This window comes from Geotrypetes seraphini, chromosome 9 (genome assembly GCF_902459505.1).
Source record: "Geotrypetes seraphini chromosome 9, aGeoSer1.1, whole genome shotgun sequence".
Taxonomy (NCBI): Eukaryota; Metazoa; Chordata; class Amphibia; order Gymnophiona; family Dermophiidae; genus Geotrypetes; species Geotrypetes seraphini.
In genome coordinates, this window is record NC_047092.1 from 84,839,062 (window position 1) to 84,863,541 (window position 24,480).

Sequence of the window (24,480 nt, forward strand, 5' to 3'; positions counted from 1 at the left end):
TGAGTTTTCACAGTTGCAACATAAATATGGCCTTAATAAATCACAACATTTTAGATGGATGCAATTGAAGCAGGCCATTCAGGTGGGGTTCCCTGAATGGAAAAATCTTAATAATCAATATAGTTTAGAGTTCTTATGCTTTCAGGTGGATTTCCTGGGACACCAGGCCACTCAGTGATATAAATTAATATCTGGATTTATGAATAAAAAAAACAAAGATTGGTCTCCAGGACATTTGGAGCATTGAGATTAAGCATCAAATTACTGTGGCTCAATGGCCATAAATTTGGTCTTGGAGGACGAGACGTACAATGTCTGCATCTATGAGACAAACATGGTTTTTCCTGTTACATAGAGCATTCTGGACCCCTGTTCATTTAAAATATTAGATTATTCTATGTCGGACAGATGTTGGTATTGTCATCTTGAAGCAGGGACTTTAGATCATTTAATGTTCTATTCTCCATTTATTATGGCTTTCTGGAAATCAATTTGAGGCCAAATTAATAGTTTGTTAGAAAATTATGTGGCATTATCGTATGATACAGTATTATTTGGCATGTCTATGAGGGCTAAGAGCCAAATATCTTCCAAAAATAATAAACTCTTACATATTTTAACAGGAGTTGCCATACAACAAATAACATGCAATTGGAAAAATTGGAGTAGATTAAACTATAGTTTTTAGTGGAATTCAATGTGTCATATTTATAAAATGAAAAGAACATTAGCTCTTCAGAAAGGAAATTTTAATAAATTTCAAGATGTGTGTGGGCCATTAACAAATTATTACAATGAATAAATATCATTTCCCTGATTAGTACAAATGAAACAATGGGGAGGGGGTGTAATTTTTTGAATTTTCACTACGTGCTTTGAATGAAAGGAAAGTCTTTATTATATGATATATGTGTTATGATATATTGAAGAGTTGGGAGGGAATGGGATAAAATATATTGAGTATGATTAATTATTAGAGATAGGTCATCTCTCCTGCCGCGGGTCACAGCAGTTTGGGTAGAGGAGTGATGGCATCGCGGTAGAGGAGATGAGGCATCTCTCCTGCCGCGATCATTGCTGTAGGGGGTAGGCAGGTTGCTGGGGCCGCTGAGCTGATCGCAGCAGCTCTGATCAGCTCAGCGGCCCTTTTTTCGGCATTCAGACCTGTTTTGACTTTGTCTAAGTCAAAACGTATAAGTGCCGACTAGGCAACCTGCCTAAGGTTTTGGTTATACTTGCTGCACACCTAGGAGTAGGTCGGCCCACCTCCCACACACCACCCGCCCTTTCCCTTCCTCTAAACACGCCTCTTTTCTTTCTGTGCGTTTAGTGGCAGGGGAAAGGCCTAAGCTGGTTTTAGATATGTCTAAAAACCAGCTTTGGTTATGAGTACTTGGACAATCAGGCTTTTTGATCGTCCAAGTAGCCATTTAGGCCACTTTTTAGATGTTTGTTTTTTTTAAATTATTATGAACCCCATAGGGTATGGGAAAATTCTTGAGGAAAAAGTCCATTCCATAAACATTTTTTAGCTAAAGTAGCTGTGTGGAAAATCACAGTGAGTGAGCAACAAGGAAATAATTTAGTATTTGGGATCTGTTGAGAATGGACTATTGACCTAGCTAGGCCACTGTTAGAAACAGTAAACTGGGCTCAGTGGCCCTTATTCAAACTCAAGATTGCATGTCATAAAATCCTTTCTAAGAAAAAAAACAACAGGATATTGAAATGTCTATCTAAGTAAAGTACTCACAACACTTGGGTCTGCAACACTGATTAAAGCATCATGTAAATCTCTTAACTTCTCCAACGTTCTACCACAAAGTACCAGACGAGATCCTTCAGCATGAAACACTCTGGAACATTCTGAATAAGCAAAAAATAACAGAAAGCATTATCACCACAAGGATAACGTACAAGGATTACGTACAAGATAGCTTTACTAACCTTCAAAACACGATTCTTCAAAGCACCTATATTTTTAAACAGATTTCTCATACCTATGCCGCTTCACGAACACTAAGAACAAATGAGCAACACCTTTTGTCCGTCCCTTCATTGAGAGTTATTAACACACGACACTCTAATATTTTCTCCGTCACAGCCCCACAACTTTGGAACTCCCTACCAGCTTGCCTGAGAGAGTAAACATCCATAGATAGATTTAAAGGAAACCAAACAAATTTGTTATTTAAAGATGCTTTTGAAAGGATTTCTTTGCATTTTTTCTTTCCTAATCTAGATCATCCTAAATATCCCCCCTACTTGTGTTTTCACCTTCCACATTCTTCTGTCCTGTAACTACTGTAGTTCTTTCCCCTTTTTACCTTGATCTGTGTATTTGTCTATGTTGTGTTTTTGTTGTTTAATTATGCTGCATGTATTAGTCCCAATTTTAAGTTATTGTACATCACTTAGATATCTGATAATCGATCAAATCAAATTTTTAATAAACTTGAAACTAAAAAAACTAACATTAAATATGTATCAGGTTTAATTAAAGCAAACACATAAAATACCTTACCCGATGGACCAGGAGAGAAAATATTTACATGTAATAAAAAGAAAGCAACTCGTATTATGCAAAGTGGGATCGGACTTTACCTGAAAGTTCCTGGAAATACCGGAAGGAATGCTGGAAGAACAGAAAAGGGCAGTGCAACAGGTTGTCATCCCTAGGAGTTCATTCAAGGGGCTCAGCCTGCTCTTTGGGCGCATCCTCATGACACAGATACCACTACTGTCAGTGCCAGAAGTGGGCAGAGCTTTATGTTGTGGCAGAGAAGGGCCCTAGTAGCAGCACATGTGTCTACAAAAACCAAAACAAACTCCCCACATAATAGCCTCTATCTATGTAGGTGATCTAAGCTGAAAGGAGCAATAAAAATGGCTACGGACCTTTATGTGAAGAAAATAAATAAAAACAAGAGAAAAAGGAAACCGATATGATTTTCCAAACTAGTAGCAGAGAAAATAAAGGCGAAAGAGTTACCGTTCCTATAATACTAAAAGCCCCCAAGAAGAGGAGTACAGAAAGGACTACCGGGTGAAACTGAATGAAGCCAAGAGAGAGATATGTCTGGCGAAAGCGCAGGCGGAAGCGCAATGGCTAAAAATGTAAAAAAAGGAGACAAAATTTTTTTCTGATACATTAGTGAAAGGAGGAAGATGAAAAATGGAATTTCAAAACTAATAGATGCTATGAACCGATATATGGAGAGTGATGAGGAAAAAGCAAATGAGCTAAACAAATACTTCTGCTCTGTGTTCACGGAAGAAAATCCTGGAGAAGGACCGAGATTGTCTGGCAAAGTTACACAAGAAAATGGAGTAGAATCTGCGCTGTTCACGGAGGAAAGTGTTTATGAACAACTTGAAAAACTGAAGGTGGACAAAGCGATGGTACCGAACAGGATCCATCCCAAGATACTGAGGGAGCTCAGAGAGGTTCTGGCAGGTCCTATTAAAGACTTGTTCAACAAATCTCTGGAGACCGGAATGGTTTCTGGGGATTGGAGAAGAGCGGATGTGGTCCCTATTTGCAAAAGTAGTCGCAGAGATGAAGCGGGAAACCACAGGCTGGTAAAATTATGGAAGTGTTGCTGAAAGAAAGGATAGTGAACTTTCTAAAATCTAATGGGTTACAGGATCTGAGGCAACATGGCTTTATTAAATGTAAATCGTGTCAAACGAACCTGATTTAAATTTTTTATTGGGTGACCAGAGAACTGGATCAAGGACATAAGCTAGATGTATATTACTTAGATTTCAGCAAAGCCTTTGATACGGTTCCTCTTACCCCATTGTTGCGCAGCCGGTACCGGGTCCTGAGGCGAGTACCTGGCTGAGCGCAATCGCTGATTCTAGCGTGCCCTCAAAAGATGAAAGCCCTGCTGGGAAAATAATGTCCTGGGAAAATAATAGTCAGAATGGCAAAAGTTCCCCAAACATAATAAGGCTACAGTACAGCCCCTGTTCAAATAAGGAAGGCTTTATTTGGTAATTAAGCCAATGTTCAAACATGTATCCAAAATAAGGAAAAAAAAATCCAAACAGTTCACCTGTTCCGGCTAGTAGCCCTGCAGTTCTACTGGCTGCCGGGTCAGCACATGGCTGGCCACACCCTTTGCCTCTGGGTAAGTCCAGGAATTACCTTACTGGCTTCTTTCAAGTAAAAAAAAAACATCCAAAATTGGTAAGTAATTCACAGTCCATGAAATCACAAACTTGTCCCTGCAAAGCTCACTGTGCCTGCCTAAATATAGTCAGGCTTCCCCTACCAACCCTAGTAAGTTGGTAGGGGTGGGGAATTGCTGAATCCACTATCAAACAGCCTTATAAGCCCCGCAATCCCAACCCTATGGATTTTGTGTGGATTCTGCCCCACAATCCCCACTATATCAATCAGTGGCTTTAACTTTCAAAAACAAAACAAAAATAAAAACACATTACAAAGTCCTTTCCAGGCAGGGTAGCCTTTTCCTGTAATGGTCTTTTAAATTCCGAAACAGCCAGCAAACATACAGTTCCTTCTTCCAAAAACACAGTGTAGTTGAAAGCTTTTCCAAGCGAAAGAAATAAAAGGAAAAACTTAACTCTCAACTGGTTACAGTGCAATGTCCATAGCTTCCTCTGGCCTCAGGCAGTCTGGCTGGTTTACAGGTAAAGATTCCAACTTCATTATCTTGCCTGGCTTCTGGAGCACCTAGCCATGGGTCTGTTTCCTCTGCTGGCTCAGCCCTGTCTCTTCCTGGTTTGCATGCTCCAACTGCCTTTCTCTGTGGGAGCCATGCCCAAGCCTGTATGGGGGATGGGCAGGCTTCAGCTTTCCCTGGGCTTTCTCCTGATCTGCAATTAGTCTCAGCAGGTGTGTGCCTAAAGGGGCTAGAGCCTGTTTCTTAGGCTGTGTCCTACCAGTGACTGGCCTAGGTTTAAAAGAGTTTTTGTTCTCATCAGTGGCGTACCTAGCATATGTGACACCCGGGACCCATCATTTTTTGGCACCCCCCCCCCCATCTGTGCGAAAAACATGACTTTACAAGCCACATGTCACACATGAGTACCTAGGAAAAGGCAGCATCTTACATACTGCAGTGAGCAGTACAACATCAATACACCCATTGTAAAACTAAACAAGCCAGACTAGTACAGATCAATCCTACACCGTCAATCCTAACAGAAAACCAGTCTTTCCAACACATAGAACACACCTTTGTCTAGTATGGAATATGTCATCACAAACTAACCCCTCCCCCTTTTACAAAACTATAGTGTGGATTTTAGCCACGGTGGTAACAGCTCTGACGCTCATAGAATTCTGAGCATCAGAGCTGCTACCACCACAGCTGGTGCTAAAAAATGCTCCACAGTTTTGTAAAAGGGGGATAAAATAGAAATACATAGACAAAGGTTAAATTGAACCAGCAAGAAGCTGGACTCTGCATACAATGCAACACCACAGAAACAGTGACACATGTCTCCTAAAGCAATAAATAAATAGAAAATTTTTGTTCTACCTTTGTCTTCTCTGATTTTTCCTTTCCTCATCTTCCTGTTACTCTCTTCCTTCCATCCACTGTCTCCCTTCTCTCTGCATCTTCTATTTGCTCTGTTACTGTGCCTCTCCCTTTCTCCCTCCTTCCAAATTGGTCTGGCACCCATCTTCTTCCCTCTGCTCCTCACATAGTCTGGCATCTCTGTCTTCTTCCCTGCCAGTGTCTTCTCCCAACTCTCTCTTCCCCATTTCCCTTCAGCGTCTTCTCCCTATTCTCTCTTCCCCATTTTCCTGCAGCATCTTCTCCCTACTCTCTGTTCCTCATTTCCCTTCAGCATCTTCTCCCCACTCTCTGTTCCCCATTTCCATTCAGCATCTTCTTCCCACTCTGTCTTCCCCATGTGCGTTCAGCATCCTTCTCCCCCCTCTGTTTTACCCTGTTTTCCTCTCCACCCCACCTTTTCTTCCTTTCTCCATCCCTGCCCCTTACCTTCGTGGCGCTTTCTCCCCCCCCAGCCCGGACAACAGGCCCGGTCCAACAAACCTCCCTGCCCTGTGGCCGGCGATGTCTAAACTGCCTTCTTACAGCAGCCAGAGCGTTGTAGTTGCATATGGCTGCTGTAAAGGTCATCTCTGATGCAACTTCCGGTTGAGTCAGAGATGACCTTTACGGCAGAAACACGCAGCTTCAATGCTCTAGCTCAGGGGTGCCCACATTTTTTGGGCTTGCAAGCTACTTTTAAAATGGCCAAGTCAAAATGATTTATCAACAATAAAATTTTTTAAAAAACACAAAGCACACTGTACGCTGAGAAAATGTTAATTATCATTCCTATTCTGGGGTTTTTTCAAAGAGGTCAAGGCAGATGACTCTATGCACTGTCACCTCAGTAACAACCATACAAAAATAGAAAAATACTCCCCCTCCCTTTTTACTAAAGCACAATAGCAGTTTTTATCGCAGGGAGCTGCGTTGAATGCCCAGGGCTTCTCTCGACATTCATAGGCTCCCTGCGCTAAAAACCGCTATTGTGTTTTAGTAAAAGGGGGGCCATAGTGCAAAATATAGACAGCAGATATAAATTCAGACACATTTTGATCACTAAATTTAAAATAAAATCATTTTTCCTACCTTGTCTAGTGATTTCATGAGTCTCTGGTTGCACTTTCTTCTTCTGACTGTGAATCCAATCTTTCTTCCCTTCTTTCAGCCTGTATGCTTCCTCTCCTCCAGACCTCCTTCCCTCTCCCAACTTTTTCTTCCTCTCTCCCTGCCCTTTCTTTCTCCCTGCCTCCCTTTCTTTTTTTCTCTCTTTATGCCCCCTTTCTTTTCCTCTGTTTCCCTTCTTTTCCTCTGTTTCCCTTCTTTCCTTCTGTCTCCCTGCCCCCTATCTTTCTTTCTCCCTGCCCTCCCCCAAGCCATTGCTGCTGCCATCGGGGAACAGCCCCCCAAGTCACCGCGTTGGAGGCTACTCCGTTCTCTAAAGCGTCGGAGAGAGACACTGAAGAGACCGGCTCGGAGGAGGGAGCAGCAGCCTGCGCGGTGCATGAGCCACGGGTGGAGGGGGAAGGGGGCGGAGACAGCAGGCGTCGCACGGCCAATCAATGGACAGAACCGCCCCAAACTACATAATAAAACCGAAGCCTTGAATGAGCAGCTACGCGGGTAGGGGCGGTGCCAGAGGATTGGAGGCGGGGCAGCACGCTGCAAAAGTGCAGCTCATGACAGCGCACACGGATGTTGGCGTGGCGGGTGGAGGCGGAGAGGTAACGAGATGACAGGGCGACGCAGAATTGAAAGGAAGAAGGGGAAAGGAAGGCAGATCGGCCCGGTAGAATTTTCCTGACCTGGCCGGCTGTGTACCGCCCCCCTAAGGCTGCACCCGGGGCGGACCTCCCCCCACGCCCCCCCTTGGTACGCTACTGGTTCTCATAATGTCCCAACTCCTCCCAGGGCTCCTGCTCTTGGGGAAACCTCCCCAGAATCTGAGTCCTACTCCATGCTAGTTGGAGAGCTGCTGCACTGATTAGCTCTTTTCAGCTTCAGGGCTAAGTTCCTATGCTTTCTAGCTGGAACAAGACTAGCTGTAGTACTGGGCTTGTGACACCATGTCCAGTAGTACCCCTTATCCCTTCCCTGCTCACCCTGTCCAGCATCCGCTAGCCTGGGCAGCCTCAGGGCTTTTGCTAGGCCGGCTCGCCTTGCATTATAAAAGTGGGCCGGCTGCTTGATGAAACCAGCTGCTTGATGAAACCACAGCTGCTGCTGTGGCTGCTGCTGGTCCGGGGGTGAGAAGAGGCATCCCGGCAGCGGCAGTGTAGTCAGAAGGCAGAAGTCAGCCGGCGTCGGGGTAGGAAATCAGTTGAGGCAGGCACTGCGCGTTACCATGGAAGCACAGAATTTGAAGTGCGCATGCGCGCTAAGAGTTTTAAAAAAGCATAACATCTTGTACAGTTAGATTGTAATTAGGAACTAGAAGAAAAAATAACACAATAGGAGAGATACTAACATATTCTCCTTACAATTAAGCAATCTGTAGTCCACAATTATTATGATCCAAGACTTCAAAAGAGTAACAATATAACAATCAAGAAAAATCAATTTAATCTTGAAGAAAATCTAAGTGACTGAAGTCGCAGGGAGTAATTAACCATGTGTCTCATCTGTTACTTTCATTATTCCACCTTTCTCAAGACGTTTCAAAGCTACAAACTTTGTTAGGTATGTCAGATCAAAGAAAACATATTTATCTGAACCATAATGAATACATTTACAGGGAAACCTAAGGAAAAATTTTTCCCCCCACTGAAATTACTCCAGATTTTAATAATAAGAACAGCTTTCTCCATTTTTGAGTCTCTTTGGTAACATCTGGAAAGATTTGTACTTTCTGACCCAGAAACTCTTTAGTTCTATTTTTAAAGAACATCTTCATTATCCAGTTCTTATCTGGCGCCAATGCAACAGTCACCAACAATGTTGCTGGTATAGCCAATTCACTTATTGAAGTTTCCAATAGTGTAATAGTTCCTGTTGACCCTCATTAGTCAATTGCTGATCCAATTTTCTAACAGGCAAATAGAATACTTGTGTGAATGGTGGAATTAGTTCCTCTGAAACTGAAAAAATCTCCAAGAAATATTTCTTTAACATTTCCCTGTGGGACATAGAGGGAACCCTAGGGAAATTTAGGAACTACAAATTATTGGCATGTGGCTGTTTCCACCTAATGTTAATACTGTCTTTAATCACAACTTCTTGTACTTGTTTGACCCCTGTTATTTCAGCTTCATTTTTTTGAGACATAGTTTTAACTGAAGTCATTTCGAATTGTAATGCATTCAGTTCTTGTTCCTGTTTATCAATTTTCTTTTCCAGCACTTTAATTTGTGGATTCAAGGAGTTTCCCAGTTTAACAACTAATTCCCAGAGAGACTTCATTGTAATTTCAGTAGGTTTTTCAAAAATGAAAGAAGAAATCTCACCTCCCAAGTTTGTAGTTTGTTGGTCTTGTTGTGCCTCCCTCTTCCTCGATGTTCCAGCCTCAGTATCACTCTCCAGACTCAAAAAGTCTTTTGGTGTGTCCGTCACAAAGCTCCCAGATGAACAAGCCTCCTGGGTTACAGGCACTGTCTCGTTGGATACGCCTGGTTCCCGCGGTGAGCTAGTATGCTGCGGTTGGGGGTGAGTGTCTCATGCTTCAGGGCTCAGCGTAACCTCTAACCCAGGGATTTTTGCGGCTTCACTCTGTGCCGCCGAGTCCTGCGGGTGATTCCCTGAAGTCATCGACTCCCTCTGAAGGCGATTCAGGAGCTGCTCGATAGTAAGAGGAGGAGGATTTTCAGAGCACCTCAAGGCTCCAGCGGCACTTCTCCCTCTCCTTTTAGGCATGGGGAAACACTCAGGCAAAGCTGAGAAAATGCGATAAGGTAAAAATTCCAATTTCTACCAAACACTTGAGAGACGCTTCCCAACATTCAGCCACTCGCGGCCATCTTGGATCTAAATTTGTGCACTAAGGGTTTTATTATAGTGGATGGATATGGTCACCACTGTCTAGATATTGTGCATCTTAATACCATCAGTAATGCCCTAACTCAGTTCCTGTATAATTTGTTATATAGGTTACCGCTAGTGGCGTGGTTGGAGCCCCGACCACGCATGCTTGGATCTAGTTCCCACAGAGTGTCAATGAGGTGTGTAGATTTCAGCAAATAAAGTCTTTTCTTCCTTTTGCACATTCAAAAACAAAAACTTTTATTTTCTTTGACAATTCTTTAAACAGGCTAGTGGCTGCAAAACCTGCTAGCCGGGCTTTCAACACAGTCCATACTTCAATATACAGCCCACTGTACAGATCTCCCACAGTTCAGGAATCCATTACTTTTCCAAATCAAAAACAGCCAATTGGTTTCACTGTTTTTGTCCCTGGGCTGCTGCCTTATCTCAGTCCAAGCAGCCTTGGCAAATCGGCTCACATTGGCTTATCTCAGCCCTGCAAGCCACTCCAAGCAGCGCTCCTGCCTGCACTCAATTCACAGACTGCTACTATTCTCCACAGTCTAATTAAAGCACACACTCTTGTGCCTAGCTCCAAAGAGTTCTCTCACCTTACTGCCCTGACTCTCTAGCTGGGGCCAGTAGGTGTGGGAACAAGCTCCACACAAATATAGATAAATGAACCCTGTACACCTCCCGTGTTCCCAATTAAACAATATCTCTGGACAGGGACAAACTTTGGTAGTTATAACAGCCCTGGTTTTAAATCTGGCTTCAATTGTAACACTGCTGGGCTTTTCTCCCCTACACCAAAGCTCATTCAACCAACACACCTGTCCACACATTCAATCTTTGTTTCCAATCCTTTTCAGTTATAGGATCTTTATTGTACTTTTAACCAGGAAGGCTTCTTGTCTAAATAAGGTTTAGTCATCCCATCCTTGCCTTCCACACACATTCTTTCCTCTGGTTCATAATCAAACTCCATAGGATAATCTACAATATTACTCTCAAACTCTTGTTCATTTACCTCCATAGGAGTTACTTCTCTGCCATGTGGTTCCATTTTTCTCAGCCAGCCTGCTTACAGTTCTCCCCAGGAATATCCCCCTCAAAAGCTAACCTGGCTCTGGGCAAATGATTCCTGCTCTGCCTGGGAGTTACAGACGTCAACCTGGAACAAGGCAAAGGCATTGGAAAGAAAGCACAGTTACTTACCGTAACAGGTGTTATCCAGGGACAGCAGGCAGCTATTCTCATATATGGGTGACATCATCCGACGGAGCCTCGATTCGGACACATCACAAGCAGACTTGCTTGAAGAAACTAGAAGTTTTGAGTTGCCCACACCACGCATGCGCGAGTGCCTTCCCGCCCAGTGCACAGGGCGTGTCTACTCAGTTCAGATAGCTAGCAGAGAAGCCAACCAGGGGAGGTGGTTGGGTTGTGAGAATAGCTGCCTGCTGTCCCTGGATAACACCTGTTATGGTAAGTAACTGTGCTTTATCCCAGGACAAGCAGGTAGGTATTCTCACGTATGGGTGACCTCCAAGTTAACCAGAATGGGATGGTGGGAGTGTTGGCAACTTAGGAGAATAAATTTTGTAATACTGTTTGGCCAAACTGTCCATCCCGTCTGGAGAAAGTATCCAGACAATAATGAGAAGTGAAGGTATGAACCGAGGACCAAGTAGCAGCCTTGCAAATTTCCTCAATAGGTGTCGATCTGAGAAAAACTACAGAAGCTGCCATTGCTTTGACTTTATGGGCTGTGACTTTACTGTGAAGTGGTAATCCAGCCTGGGCATAGCAGAAAGAGATACAAGCCGCCATCCAGTTGGAGATGGTATGTTTAGAAATTGGATGTCCCAACTTATTTGGATCGAAAGAGACAAAAAATTGAGGAGCAGCTCTGTGTGGTTTGGTGCGTTCCAAGTAGAAGGCCAAAGCACGTTTACAGTCCAGAGTATGAAGATCTGATTCTCCAGGGTGAGAATGAGGCTTTGGAAAAAACACTGGAAAGATGATAGATTGGTTAAGATGAAATTCTGAGACCACTTTAGGTAGGAATTTTGGATGAGTACGAAGATGGAACACAGTGAATGGTGGATCAGTAACTAAAGCTTGTAGCTCATTGTCATGATGGAACACAGTGAATGATTGATCAGTAACTAAAGCTTGTAGCTCATTGACTCGTCGAGCAGAAATAAGGGCAATGAGAAACACCACTTTCCATGTGAGATACTTCAGAAGAGCCTTATCAATTGGTTCAAAAGGAGGCTTCATGAGTTGAGAAAGGACAACATTGAAGTCCCAAACCACAAGAGGCGGTTTGAGAGGAGGTTTAACATTGAAAAGTCCTTTCATGAATCTGGAAACTACCGGTTGAGCAGAGAGGGGTTTCCCTTCAATAGGCTGATGAAAAGCTGCAATTGCACTGAGATGGACTCGTATGGATGTAGACTTGAGGCCAGAGTTGGATAGGTGCAAAAGATAATCTAAAACAGAAGATAAGGAGGAATGATGAGGCTCCTTATGATGAGAAAATCTAGTCCATTTTTGGTGATAGCATTGTCGAGTGGTAAGCTTTCTAGAAGCTTCTAAAATGTCTCTTACAGATCGAGAAAACTGAAGAGGTGTTATGTTGAGAGGTACCAAGCTGTCAGGTGCAGAGACTGCAGGTTGGGATGAAGCAGAGATCCTTGACTCTTTGTAAGTAGAGAAGGAAAAACTGGTAGAAGGTATGGCTCCCTGCTGCTGAGTTAAAGTAGACGGGAGTACCATGGTTGTCTCGGCCACCGAGGAGCGATTAGAATCATGATGGCATGATCGTTCTTCAATTTGACTAGAGACTTGAGAATGAGAGGCAATGGAGGAAATGCGTAGAGGAACAGATTCATCCATTCCAGAAGAAAAGCATCTGCCTCAAGGCGATGAGGAGAGTATATACTGGAGCAGAACTGAGGCAGTTTGTAGTTGTGGGGAGCTTTAAAGAGGTCTATCTGAGGTGTTCCCCACTGTGAGAAAATGTGATGAAGAGACGAGGAATGGAGAGTCCATTCATGAGGTTGCAGGAGACGACTCAAGTTGTCCACCAAGCAATTCTGTGCCCCTTGAATGTAGACAGCTTTGAGGAAGGTGTTGTGATGGATCGCCCAGTCCCAAACCTCCAGAGCTTCTTGACAAAGGGAGGCAGATCCTGTCTTTCCCTGTTTGTTGACATAATACATGGCGACTTGGTTGTCCGTGCGGATGAGGACTACTGTGTCGTGAAGGAGATGTTGAAAAGCATGGAGAGCTTTGAGGATCGCTCTGAGTTCCAACTGATTGATATGACACTGACGATCCGTACTGGTCCAGAGGCCTTGAATATGGAGACCATCGAGATGAGCGCCCCAAGCGTAGGTCGACAAGTCTGTCGTGAGGACCTTCTGATGAGGGGGTGTTTGAAAAAGCAAGCCTCTGGAAAGATTGGAAGAGAGCATCCACCAACGGAGAGACTTCTTCAAAGACTGTAATGTGTCAAGAAAAAGGATCGCAAGCCTGCGTCCACTGAGATGCCAGACTCCATTGAGGAATTCTGAGGTGAAGTCTGGCAAAAGGAGTCATGTGTATTGTGGAGGCCATGTGACCCAGAAGCACCATCATGTGTCTCGCTGAGATGGAAGAGCAGGAAGACACAGTGTGACAGAGTTGAAGAAGAGCTGCCAGGCGTTGTTGTGGAAGGATAGCTCTGAGTTGGACAGTGTCCAGAACAGCCCCAATGAACTGTAGTTTCTGAGAGGGCTGAAGTTGATTTCGAATCCCAAACTTTGTAGGAACCAGGTAGTCTGTTGGGTCGCTACAATAACCCCTTGAGATGTGGAATCTTTGATGAGTCAGTCGTCGAGGTAGGGAAATACCTGAAGACCATGATTCCGTAGAGCTGCTGCTACCACTACCAGGCACTTGGTGAACACTCTGGGAGATGAGGCCAGGCCGAAGGGTAGAACTCTGTATTGGTAGTGCAGATTCCCCACCCGAAATCTGAGGTATTGACGGGAGGCCGGAAGGATGGGAATATGAATGTAGGCCTCCTTGAGATCCAGAGAGCATAACCAGTCGTTCTACTCGAGAAGGGGATAAAGGAATGCCAGGGACAACATTCAAAACTTTTCTTTGACTAGAAATTTGTTGAGAGCACTGAGATCCAGAATGGGTCACAGATCGCCCGTCTTCTTCGGAACAAGGAAGTAACGGGAGTAAAATCCCCTGTTCTTCTGGTCCAAAGGAACTGGTTCGATGGCATGGTGACAAAGCAGAGCTTGAGCTTCCTGAAGAAGGGCGGTCTGGGATGGATTGGAAGGATACTCTCTTGGAGGAAGCTCCGGTGGAACCTGAATGAAATGAAGAGAGTATCCTTCTTTGATGATGGTAAGTACCCAGAGGTCTGAGGTAATTAAGTCCATCTGTTGTAAAAATGATGGAGACGACCTCCTATAGGGGAAAAGAGAGACAGAGACAGAACGGTGGAGGTTGTGCTCTGTTTTAAACAGTCAAATAGGCTGAGAAGCCTTAGGTGCAGCAGAAGGTTGGGATTTCTGTTGCTTCTGAGGTGGCTGTTTTTTCAGAGGAGGGCAAATATAAGGAGCTGGCTTTGGAGCAAAACGCCTTTGATAGATAACAGCCGGATGTGCAGGCTTGACAGGTGTTGGCTTCGGTTTAGGTCTCACAATTGAAGCAAATGACTTTTCATGGTCAGATAATTTTTTAGTGGCTGCTTCGATGGACTCATCAAAAAGGTCATTGCCTTGACAAGGGATGTCAGCCAGGCAGTCTTGAAGATTAGAGTCCATGTCAATGGTACAAAGCCATGCAAGACGACGCATAGCCACAGAGCAAGTAGCCGCTCGGGCAGATAACTCAAAGGCATCGTAAGATGATTGCAGGAGATGGAGATGCAACTGAGAAAAAGAAGCAATGACTTCTTGAAAGTCAAAAATTTTGGCAGTAGAGAAAGAAGAAATTCAAAATAAGTAATGAAATAAAAATTATAATTGAGGACTTTAGAGGACATCATAGCATTCTGGTAGATGCGACGTCCAAATTTGTCCTTAGTTTTCCCCTCCCTGCCAGGGGGGACTGTAGCATAGACCTTGGAAGGATGGGATCTTTTCAAGGAAGATTCAACTAGTAGGGATTGATGAGATAACTGTGAGTTGTCAAATCCCTTGTGATGCACCGTTTTATACCTTGAGTCCAATTTTCCAGGAAATGTTGGTATAGAAAATGGAGTCTCCATACATCGAGTAAAAGTCTGGTCCAAAAGCTTGTGAAGTGAAAACTTGAGACTCTCTGCCTGAGGCTGAGGGAGACGCATGACTTCAAGATATTCCTTAGAATATTTGGAGCCAGTATCCAATTTAACATCCAAATCTACAGCCATCTGTCGTAGGAAAGATGAAAAAGACAACTGATCCGGTAATGCCTTGTCTCGAGAGGATGTCGAGGCAGCATGTGTCGAAGAAGAAGCTTCGGCATGGAAAAAAGTCTCATAGGAACCTGGTGACTTGGTCAAGGCAATCGAGGCCGGGATATCCTCGAGGTCCGGCATCGGAAACCTGGAACGAGGAGTCGGTGGTCTGGTCGAGGTCGGTGTAGAACAAGGCTTTGAGGAAGATGGAATATGCTGCGAGAAACGATGCCATGAAGAATGCCTCGATGAAGGTCTCGAGTGATGGTGAGAACTGTGTCTAGAACCAGACCTCGATGATCGAGGAGATTTTGCCTCGGAGACGGAAGCAGCCGATGCCAATGTATGAATAGGACTAGAGGCTGTAGATCGAAGCTCCAGAGGCTTGGAGGAGGAACCTCGATGCACTCGCAAAGACTCTGCTTCTTGCTGAGAGTGTGAGGAATCTTGTTGATGCACTCGCAAAGAATCTACTCCTTGCCTTTCGTGCTTAGGTGGCAGACCAGACACTCACAAAGATTCTGTTCCCTGCAAAGAGTGTGGCTCCAACTGGGGCATAGGAGGCGGCTTGACCTCGTAGGAGGTTGCTGGATGCCCAGGCAGGATAATAGGAAGCAGTTTAGGACCCATAATGGTAAGGTACTGAAGAAACTGCTTCTCTAAAATGGTCTGGAAAGAAGCCGGCAAGGTGGGATCCGCACCTGAAACCGGTCCACCTGCCTTGGCTGGAGGTTCCTTCGAGGGAGTGTGAGTGTGCTTCGACTTAGTAGTCTTAGACACTTTGATCACCACCGGCGGAACCAACTGCTGAGCTATCTGACCTGAGGAAACAGGGGAAGATACAGCAGATGATGTCAAAGCAAGAGCCGCTGCAAACGAGAAAGGCTTGATGAGGCTCGAGGTAGAAGCAGGAGGCGCGGAAGGAGGCTCGATGGAAGTCGAAGCCGAAGACGCCTTCGAAGTCGAGGGATCAGTCGAAGACTCCATCTCGAAGAGCTTGTCTACTTGAATGCAACGACGCTTAAAAGCATGAGGCAGAAGTGTTTGGCAAGGCAGGCATGACGTGGGATGATGTTTAGGCCCCAGACACTTGAGGCAGCGTCTATGAGGGTCCGTGAGAGAGATCATGCGCCAACACTTGCTACACTTCTTAAAGCCTGGAGCAGGCCGGGACATAGGCCTAAAAACAGCCGCTGCAAGGTCGAAGCTTGTGGGCTGCGGCCGAGCGGCCCGTCCCGGAAAACGGACGGAAGACAAAATTTTTTTTTTTTTTTAAACTAGATAAAAACAAATAAAATAAAATAAAACAGCGATTCGTGAATAAAGAACACCAACCGCGATTGAGAGAAGGCAAAAGTGAACTAAGTTGAACGCAGAGAGTCAAAGACGGACTTCTTGGCTCCGCGGAAAACTAAGAACCAAGGAGACGCGCCCTGTGCACTGGGCGGGAAGGCACTCGCGCATGCGCGGTGCGGGCGACCCGAAACTTCTAGTTTCTTCAAGCAAGTCTGTTTGTGAAGCGTCCGCATCGGGGCTCCGTCGGATGACGTCACCCATACGTGAGAATACCTGCCTGCTTGTCCTGGGATAAAAACAGCACACTCCGTGCCTGGGAGACCCCTGCTTCTCCGTTGTTTCACAGGCTGTTCTGGGTCTTCCTGTTCCTGCCACTCCCTCCTCCAGCTCTCAGCTGTGGAAGCTTCATTCTTCCTGGCTCTAGCCCTGCTGGATACAGTCAGCCTTGCTGACTCCACCCCTTTTCTTAACCCTGTGTGTGTCAGCTTGGAAAGCTGCAGGTTTAAAAGGAGTTTTTACTTCTGTAGTTTTGAATAAGGAATAATAGGATTCATTGTAGGTATTCTGAGGTGCTGTTGCACTTTGTCCTATTCTCTGACTCTCTGCCATGTGTGCTGCCTGCCTGTCAGACTTACAGTTTGCTTTCGGGTCCTAGGAATAGGCACAGATTTGTCAGGAATAGAGTTTGTAGCAGTTGGACTATTACATATGTATATTACATACTAATATTACATATTACCGGTTGGACTATTACATATGTACTATAGACTTATATTTACATTTTAATGTTTTTATTGCAAAGAGCCAGTATAATCTATAATTATAGCCTACATGTACAGCTTACTACCGCAGGTATAGACTGCTTGTATAGCTTGTATAGCCTGCATATATAGCCTGTATACCAAGTATAGACTGCATAACATGTATAGACTGCATATATAGCTTGTATAGACTACATGTACAACCTGTTATCACATGTTTAGCCTGCTACCGCATGTTTAGCCTGTATAGACAGTATAACCTGCATATATAGCCTGTACAACTTCTATAGACTGTATGCATAGCTTGTATAGACTGCCCGTATAGCCTGTTTACTGCATGTACAGCCTGCCACCGCATGTTTAGACTGCTACCTCATATATAGCCGGTACTACCCAGTACTGTTACCGCATGCATAGCCTATTACCACATGTATAGCCTGTTCTGCCCACTACTACCTGATAAGTTTCCAAGTTTCCACGTTTATTAAATATTTGATTAATCGCTTATTCCACATTCTAAGTGATGTACAAAATATTAAAATACAACTTACATCCCACTACACCCACACAACATGGCAATTTTTTTAAAAAACACCAACAACTATTAGGGATACTATACCTAATCTGCTCTAGATGCTGGGCCATTGAAGACAAATCTCATCAACCTATTCACAACTATCCCTCCTGGCACAGACCAGCCAAACTATCCAAATCAACAAACTCCCATCAACTACCAAAAATCTATCCAGAGCAAGGCCCACTTCAAATCCCAGTGATAAACACCAGCTGCAAACCCCACAAACCATATAGGAACCAGACCAAAAACAGAAACCTAAAAAAGTTAATATATTCTGACACTCTCACCCCATCCAACTATGAAAACATCACGAGATACTATCTAAATACCCGCTCCGTGAGAAACAAAGCACACATATTAAACGATTGGATATTGCAAACAAAGCCAGATTTCCTTTTCCTAAAAGAAACATGGATGGTCTCTGACACAGACATTATCATGAAAGAAATTCTACCACAGGGATACAAAATACTCCCACTATCAAGAAGCTGGAAAAAAGGAGGCGGCCTAGCGATTATACTAAAAGAACCCTTTAACTACTCTAAGACAGACTCCAAAACATCAGAAAACCTAGAAATACTAACTTGCAAAATCACCAACGCCAAACTAGAAGAATCATTGACTACTACTCTATTTTATTTCCCACCCAAAAAATGGTCAAACGCCAGAGATGAATTCTCCGAATTTCTAACCGTAAATACACTAAAAGGATCATACAATCTACTTCTGGGGGACATAAACATACACCTAGAACAAAAGGGAAAGCCAGAAGTAACCAAAATTGCCAACTTCCTAATGTCACTCAATTTTCCAATTCCAGACACAGAGATAACCCATGAAAAAGGACATAAACTAGACATAATTACTTTCTCTCAAACCCCCCCCCCCTTGATCCAAGAATACAATATTACACAGGGACCTGGAAAAAATGCATCTGGTCAGACCACTATATTGGCAATTTCAACCTACACCGGCAAAAAAAGAGCTCTCAACTGAAATACAAAAGTAAAAACACAAAAACAATAACCTGTCGTGTTACCATAAACCCAACAGAATTCTGGGCTCACTATGAGCTACGTCCCACAACCAACGAAATACAGGAATTCCCAACAAGATGGGAAAAGTTCAGTAAAGACCTCTTAGACCAAATAGCCCCATACCAAACATACAAAAAGAAAGATAGACCACCAAACGAATGGTTCGACTCAGAGCTACTAACCAACAAACAGAAACTAAGAAAATTGGAAAGAATCTGGCAAAAAACAAAGAAATAGACAAGACAAACTGGAAACAAAAAATGAAAATATACAAAAATCTGATCAAAGAAAAACGCACAAAGCACTACGCACAAAAAATTGGTTCAACAAAAATAAACAGTAAAAAATTATTCAAACTAGTAAAAACGTTAACAGACACAACATGAATCCTGAAAAAGGACAATGAGAGCACTCCATCCACTCAAACCCTAGCTAACTTTTTTAAAAATAAAATCACTGACCTAAGAACTACTCTACCCATACCCACAACCAATACACTTCAATACCTTGAACCTCATGATCAGGTTCCCAGAGCAGACATGAATAGGGATCACTTTGAATTCCCAAACTGGCACCAGTTCCTAAGTTTATTCAACAACTACTCCAAATCTAACTGCCTTCTCGATGAATGCTCCCCTAAAATCATGACAGTTGCCCCCCCCCTAACTTCAAAATGGAACTATTCACGTGGTTAACAACTTCCCTTTTAAACGGACCATTAAACAAGGATATGGGACACATACTAATTACTCTGATACCCAAAGGTCAAAAAACCTCAACAGCACTAACAACCAATTACAGACCCACAGCAAGCATTCCCCTTTTTACAAAGCTACAGGAAGGATTGGTCAACCTATAACTAACAGACTACCTAGACAAATTTAACATCCTCAGTGAACACCAATCAGGCTTCAGGAAAGGATACAGCACAGAAACAGTTATAGCTTCCATACTAAACCACCTCTATGATCTTTTCAGCAAAGGCAAAAGCGCATTGATTCTGCAACTTGACCTCAGCAGTGCGTTTGACCTAGTAGACCACGAAATCATGCTACTATGCCTTGATGCAATAGGAATCTCAGGAAAGGTAATGAAATGGTTCCAAGAATTCCTAACAAACAGATCCTACCGAGTAACCAGCAACAGAAATTACTCCAACCCATCAGAGGTGCCACAAGGCTCCCCTCTATCACCCATATTATTCAACATCTACCTCGCATCCTTAGGTCACCTACTACAAAAATTAAACTTAAAACACTATATATACACAGACCATCCTAATCCCCTTAAATGACATCACAAATGAAACTATAGATAACCTCTCACACACAACGATAGAAATTGAAAAATGGACCACCAGCTTCAAACTAAAAATAAACGCAGAGAAAACAAGTCTTTTTGGTAAGCCCCAACAACAAAATAATGAAAACATCGTTAAAAATAAACGGCCATGAATATCCAATCGCCAAAACCATAAAAATATTGGGCCTCACTCTAGATACTCACTTAACCATGACTGACCACACAACCTACTGGTGAAGAAATGCTTTTACATGCTGTGGAAGCTAAGGACTATTAAAAAATACTTTGACACAACATCATTCAGATTACTGGTGCAGTCACTGATCCTATCTACCCTAGATTACTGCAACATCGCCTACCTGGGTATCCCCAAAAAAACAGTACAAAAATTAAGATTAGTGCAAAACACTGCAGTTCGCTTGATCTTCGGACTGATAAAAAAAGACCACATTAGCCCCTATTACAAGAAATTACACTGGCTATCTGTGGAGGCGCGAATACTGTTCAAATTTGCTTATATCTGCTTCAAACAAGTCTGGGGCCTAGCACCTTCCTACCTGTAAACACACTTAACTCTACACAACCCCACTCTACACAAAAATATCTGCATACCCAAAGATCACAGGCTACAAATACAAATCCTTCCTAGAAAGAACCTTCATGTTCCAAGCAGACAGCAATCCTGGCTGGGAAACCACATAAATAAAGCCAGACAGACCTACAACACATTCCGAAAATCAATTAAAACCGTTCTATTTGGCAAATTCCTTGCTTAATCAGATCACCCTCTCAGGTTTTTTTTTCTTCCCCATATAACCCCATTGTATTATGTAACATCTTTCTTCTCTCATGTATTCTTTCCCCATGCTTCTCCAATTCATGATGTAACTTCCTTCTTCTTGCATTTTGTAATTCGCTGATTGTCCAGCCTTCTTTCTATGTGAACCGCCTAGAAGTCAGTTTGACTATGGCGGTATAAAAAAATAAAGTTATTATTATTATTATTATGATCTTTCAGAATATCTATATCCACAGTCTCTGGATTGTTCTCACTGTGGAATATTGGGTCTTTTTTTTGTTTCTTGTTGTGTTGCACTTTGCAGATTGTTCTACTTTCTTGTTATTGCCTTATTCAAAACTTAAGAAAAAATTTTGAACGGAAAAAAAAGTGACCTTAGCATGCCCTTACACAGGTCTTTCCTACACATTAAGGCCATTTTTGACACAGGGTAAAAATGGTCACTTTTCAGATTTTTCCATTAATAGTCATGCACTAATTATCCCATTAGCACCTGGGCATTAGCACCTGTGCCTCTACTGCCACCTATCTTATAGTTGGTAGGGACTCATACACTAAAACAGCGCTAATCGATAACACACAGCATTGACGATATACTAACCAATGTACATAAATGTGTCCACTCTGCCCCAGACACATCCTCTGCGCCAAAAAATAAATTCTTTGTTTAACGTGTAGGTAGCATGCGCACATGGCAAAACTACCATGAGTATGCCTCTGTGTGCCCCAGAGAATGCCATTTTGTGCTGTGGTAACCAGATATTACTGCTTACTGCAACATACTATGAGAGCCCCTTAATGGCTATAAAGGACTGTTTACTGTTTCACATTTGGGCAAGTTTTTAAACATTGCACAATGCCACTATAATATTAAAGCTCATTGGACACAAATATTTTTATTATTACTGTGATTATTTTTTTGGCAATGTATTTTAACTGAGCAATATTCTGTCCCGCTGTATTTTTGTAGGGGAGTTTTCACATGACTACAGTCAGAATAGACTGATTTTGAATCAGCAGATTGTATAGTGGCTGCCTTCTGTTATGTAAAATGGGGTTGATACTTAGACGAGTTCAGACAGGCTACAGCAATAAACCCTGGAACACTGACAACTCCTGACAGTTGCCTATAGAAATGTTTTAGCAGCTAAGCCTAAGATGCCCACAGAGTTTGTGCATGAGTGTAAATGTGTGCTATATTTTCTCAAAGAAAAATTACAAAATGATTTGAATCACACATATATCGTGGCAGAGCAGGTACAGACAGAATTGATTGGCACAAGAGGAGGTCACAGTGGTAAAGGAATGTTGTGGTATTCTGGAGAAAGAAAGAGAATGCACAATGTGTGATCTAGATAATGCCTGAAAGTGCAGATACTTTCAATACTTATGAATGAAATTTATCACTTGAAGAGTAATGAAACCTCTTTTGCCAGACAGATTACACAGTTAAAATACTGTAGAGCTGGAACAGGCATATCAAGTCTCTGGTGAATTGATAGATCATCTTACAATAGTGCAAGAGAATAACTCTGAGCAAATTCTGAAATTAAAAGCTAAGAAAGTGGAGATAGCGACACATTATTTCCAATTAATCAATGAGATAGAATTATGGCATTTCAAAGTCAAACAGTGTGAACTCTAGCCTGGAATGTTAAAACAGGGACTGCAAGTTCATAAGGAAGGGCAGGAATTTGAAAGTTGGAGTAAGACAGCTGAGGAATTTTTCTTTCATCTCATGAATTTTGACCACTCTTTGCTATAAGGGGTGATGTTCCACCAAATCCTTACTTAGCTTTCCAGATCAGAGAAGGAAAAAAGCAGAGTTTTTGATTATAATTAAAATAAATCATTTTCATAAATATTTAGGGGCGGGGAATATTATTTTATTTTATAAGGATCAATTATAAGATATCAGGTGTAATTGTAAGCTTAAATGTTATATGTATTTATTGTACCTAATTTCAGATTTGAAATGAATAAAGTATTTTAAAAAAAAAAAAAAAAGAAAGAAAGAAAAAAGCAGAGTTGTACTGTCTTCAGCAGAATGAGTTCAAATTATAAAATCACTTAAACAGATACTCACTTCATTTGGGGGCAAGGCCTTTACTATCAATTAGAACCTAGCCAAAATAAATCAAGTCTTTAATACTCTGGGCATGTCCCATGAAGAGGACATACTTGAATTGCACCCCTGATCCTTTTCATAATAATGCCAACAATTTATACAAACTATGGCATGTGATACTGGGGATAACCATGAGACATTTGAGCAAGCTTTGCAAAAAAAATTATGTTTTGTATGCTAGTGCTATCTCTGCTCAGCAGGAAAACTGACAATTCCCATACCTTTGCCCAATCCAGAGATGGCATCAGTGATCACCACCACTTTATTTCTCATCACAGATTTAGACATCAATCTGACAATTTCTTTGTAAATATAAACAAGTCCACTGATTCCAAAGAGAATCAAAGGTAATACAAAGAAGGCCAGGACTCCCATCACCTGTAGAAAGAAGATAATCAGATTAATAAATAAAAAATAAAAAAAAATGTGGAGAATTTAACATTGCGTATTAATTAATACATTCTATTGCAAATAAACTATAACTCAAAGAACTTGATTTTGTCTCTAGCAGCTGTGTGCTGTCTGTTTCCTGTGCCAGCTCTTCCTGCAGATAGATAGAAATTTATAAAATGAAAGCCAATCTCCAGGAAAGCATGGGAAACATGACTACTTCTGCTAATCTGTTCACTCTAGAATTGTAATAAGAAACTTTAGGTATAAAAAAGAAGACAAATAGTGTTGAAATTCTGTCTCTTTCCTGCATTTATAAGGACTTTGAGAAAAGCTAAGGAAGTAACACGTTGGCATTTTTCAATATCCTGTTTAAGTATATGGCGAATGTGTTTGAGTTACATTCATAAAAGTATTTTCACTAATAAGTAAGACTGCCTAAATGAAAAAGCTATTACACACAACCAATAGCCCAATACATCCCAGAAAAGGATAAATATAATTTTTAAAAATCACTTACTGTGATACAAATATGAAGAAATGAGGAAACAAAAATGATTTTCCACCAGTGACTTTAAACTGAATGTTGAACTATCAGTATCCCGTGTACACCCACTTTTCTGTGCAATGCCCTTGAGGCTATTAATAGTTCTCAAATGAGTTACATTTTTAAGGCAGCAAATTTAGAATCTACAATCTGATCCATGCAGACACATGGCAGAGCAATTGAATTACGGCAGTGTTGCCTTAGCTGGAAAGTCATAGCTTCTTTGAGCTTGTACAATTTAATGATATTTTATAGAAAGAAAGGAAGAAAAAATAAATTATTGAACAAACTCTTAAAAGTACACATGCATAGTACAGTTTAGAGGTTGGTTCACTAAAGATTACAATCGCTAAGCTTATACAGATAAAGGGTGATTTTATAACAGGCTGCCTATTTGGGGAGGCCATTCACACAGGTCAGGATTAATTCTTTGGTGGGCCCTAGGTACACAAGTACACTGGGCCCCCTAGCCATGGCCCCGTCCACTCCCCACCCTTCTCACAGCCCCATCCAGATAGCACTGTAAATATTGCACTGGGCCCTAAAACACTATTACACCACCTAATGGGGGAAAAAAACCCACATGAGACTGCCACAAGATCTCTACACAGAAACTGCATGTTAGAAGAATACCACATCCTGGTCACACATGCAAAACATAGACCTTCAACAAATATGAAACTAAGGACCACAGATC

The 24,480-nt window shown here is 42.4% G+C and overlaps 1 protein-coding gene across 1 annotated transcript in view; it reads right to left on the minus strand.

Annotated features, from left to right (window-relative positions):
* DHRS7C (dehydrogenase/reductase 7C) overlaps positions 1 to 23,843 on the minus strand; it is a 151,631-nt gene extending 127,788 nt beyond the window's left edge. Inside the window, exons 1-3 of the mRNA XM_033959314.1 lie at positions 23,757 to 23,843; positions 23,068 to 23,224; positions 1,754 to 1,866 (exon numbers count right to left, since the gene is read on the minus strand). Of these exons, the coding sequence (XP_033815205.1) occupies positions 1,754 to 1,866; positions 23,068 to 23,221 (267 nt within the window). The 5' untranslated portion in view covers positions 23,222 to 23,224; positions 23,757 to 23,843. The remainder of the gene's footprint in view (positions 1 to 1,753; positions 1,867 to 23,067; positions 23,225 to 23,756) is intronic.
* Positions 23,844 to 24,480: the final 637 nt, after the last annotated feature.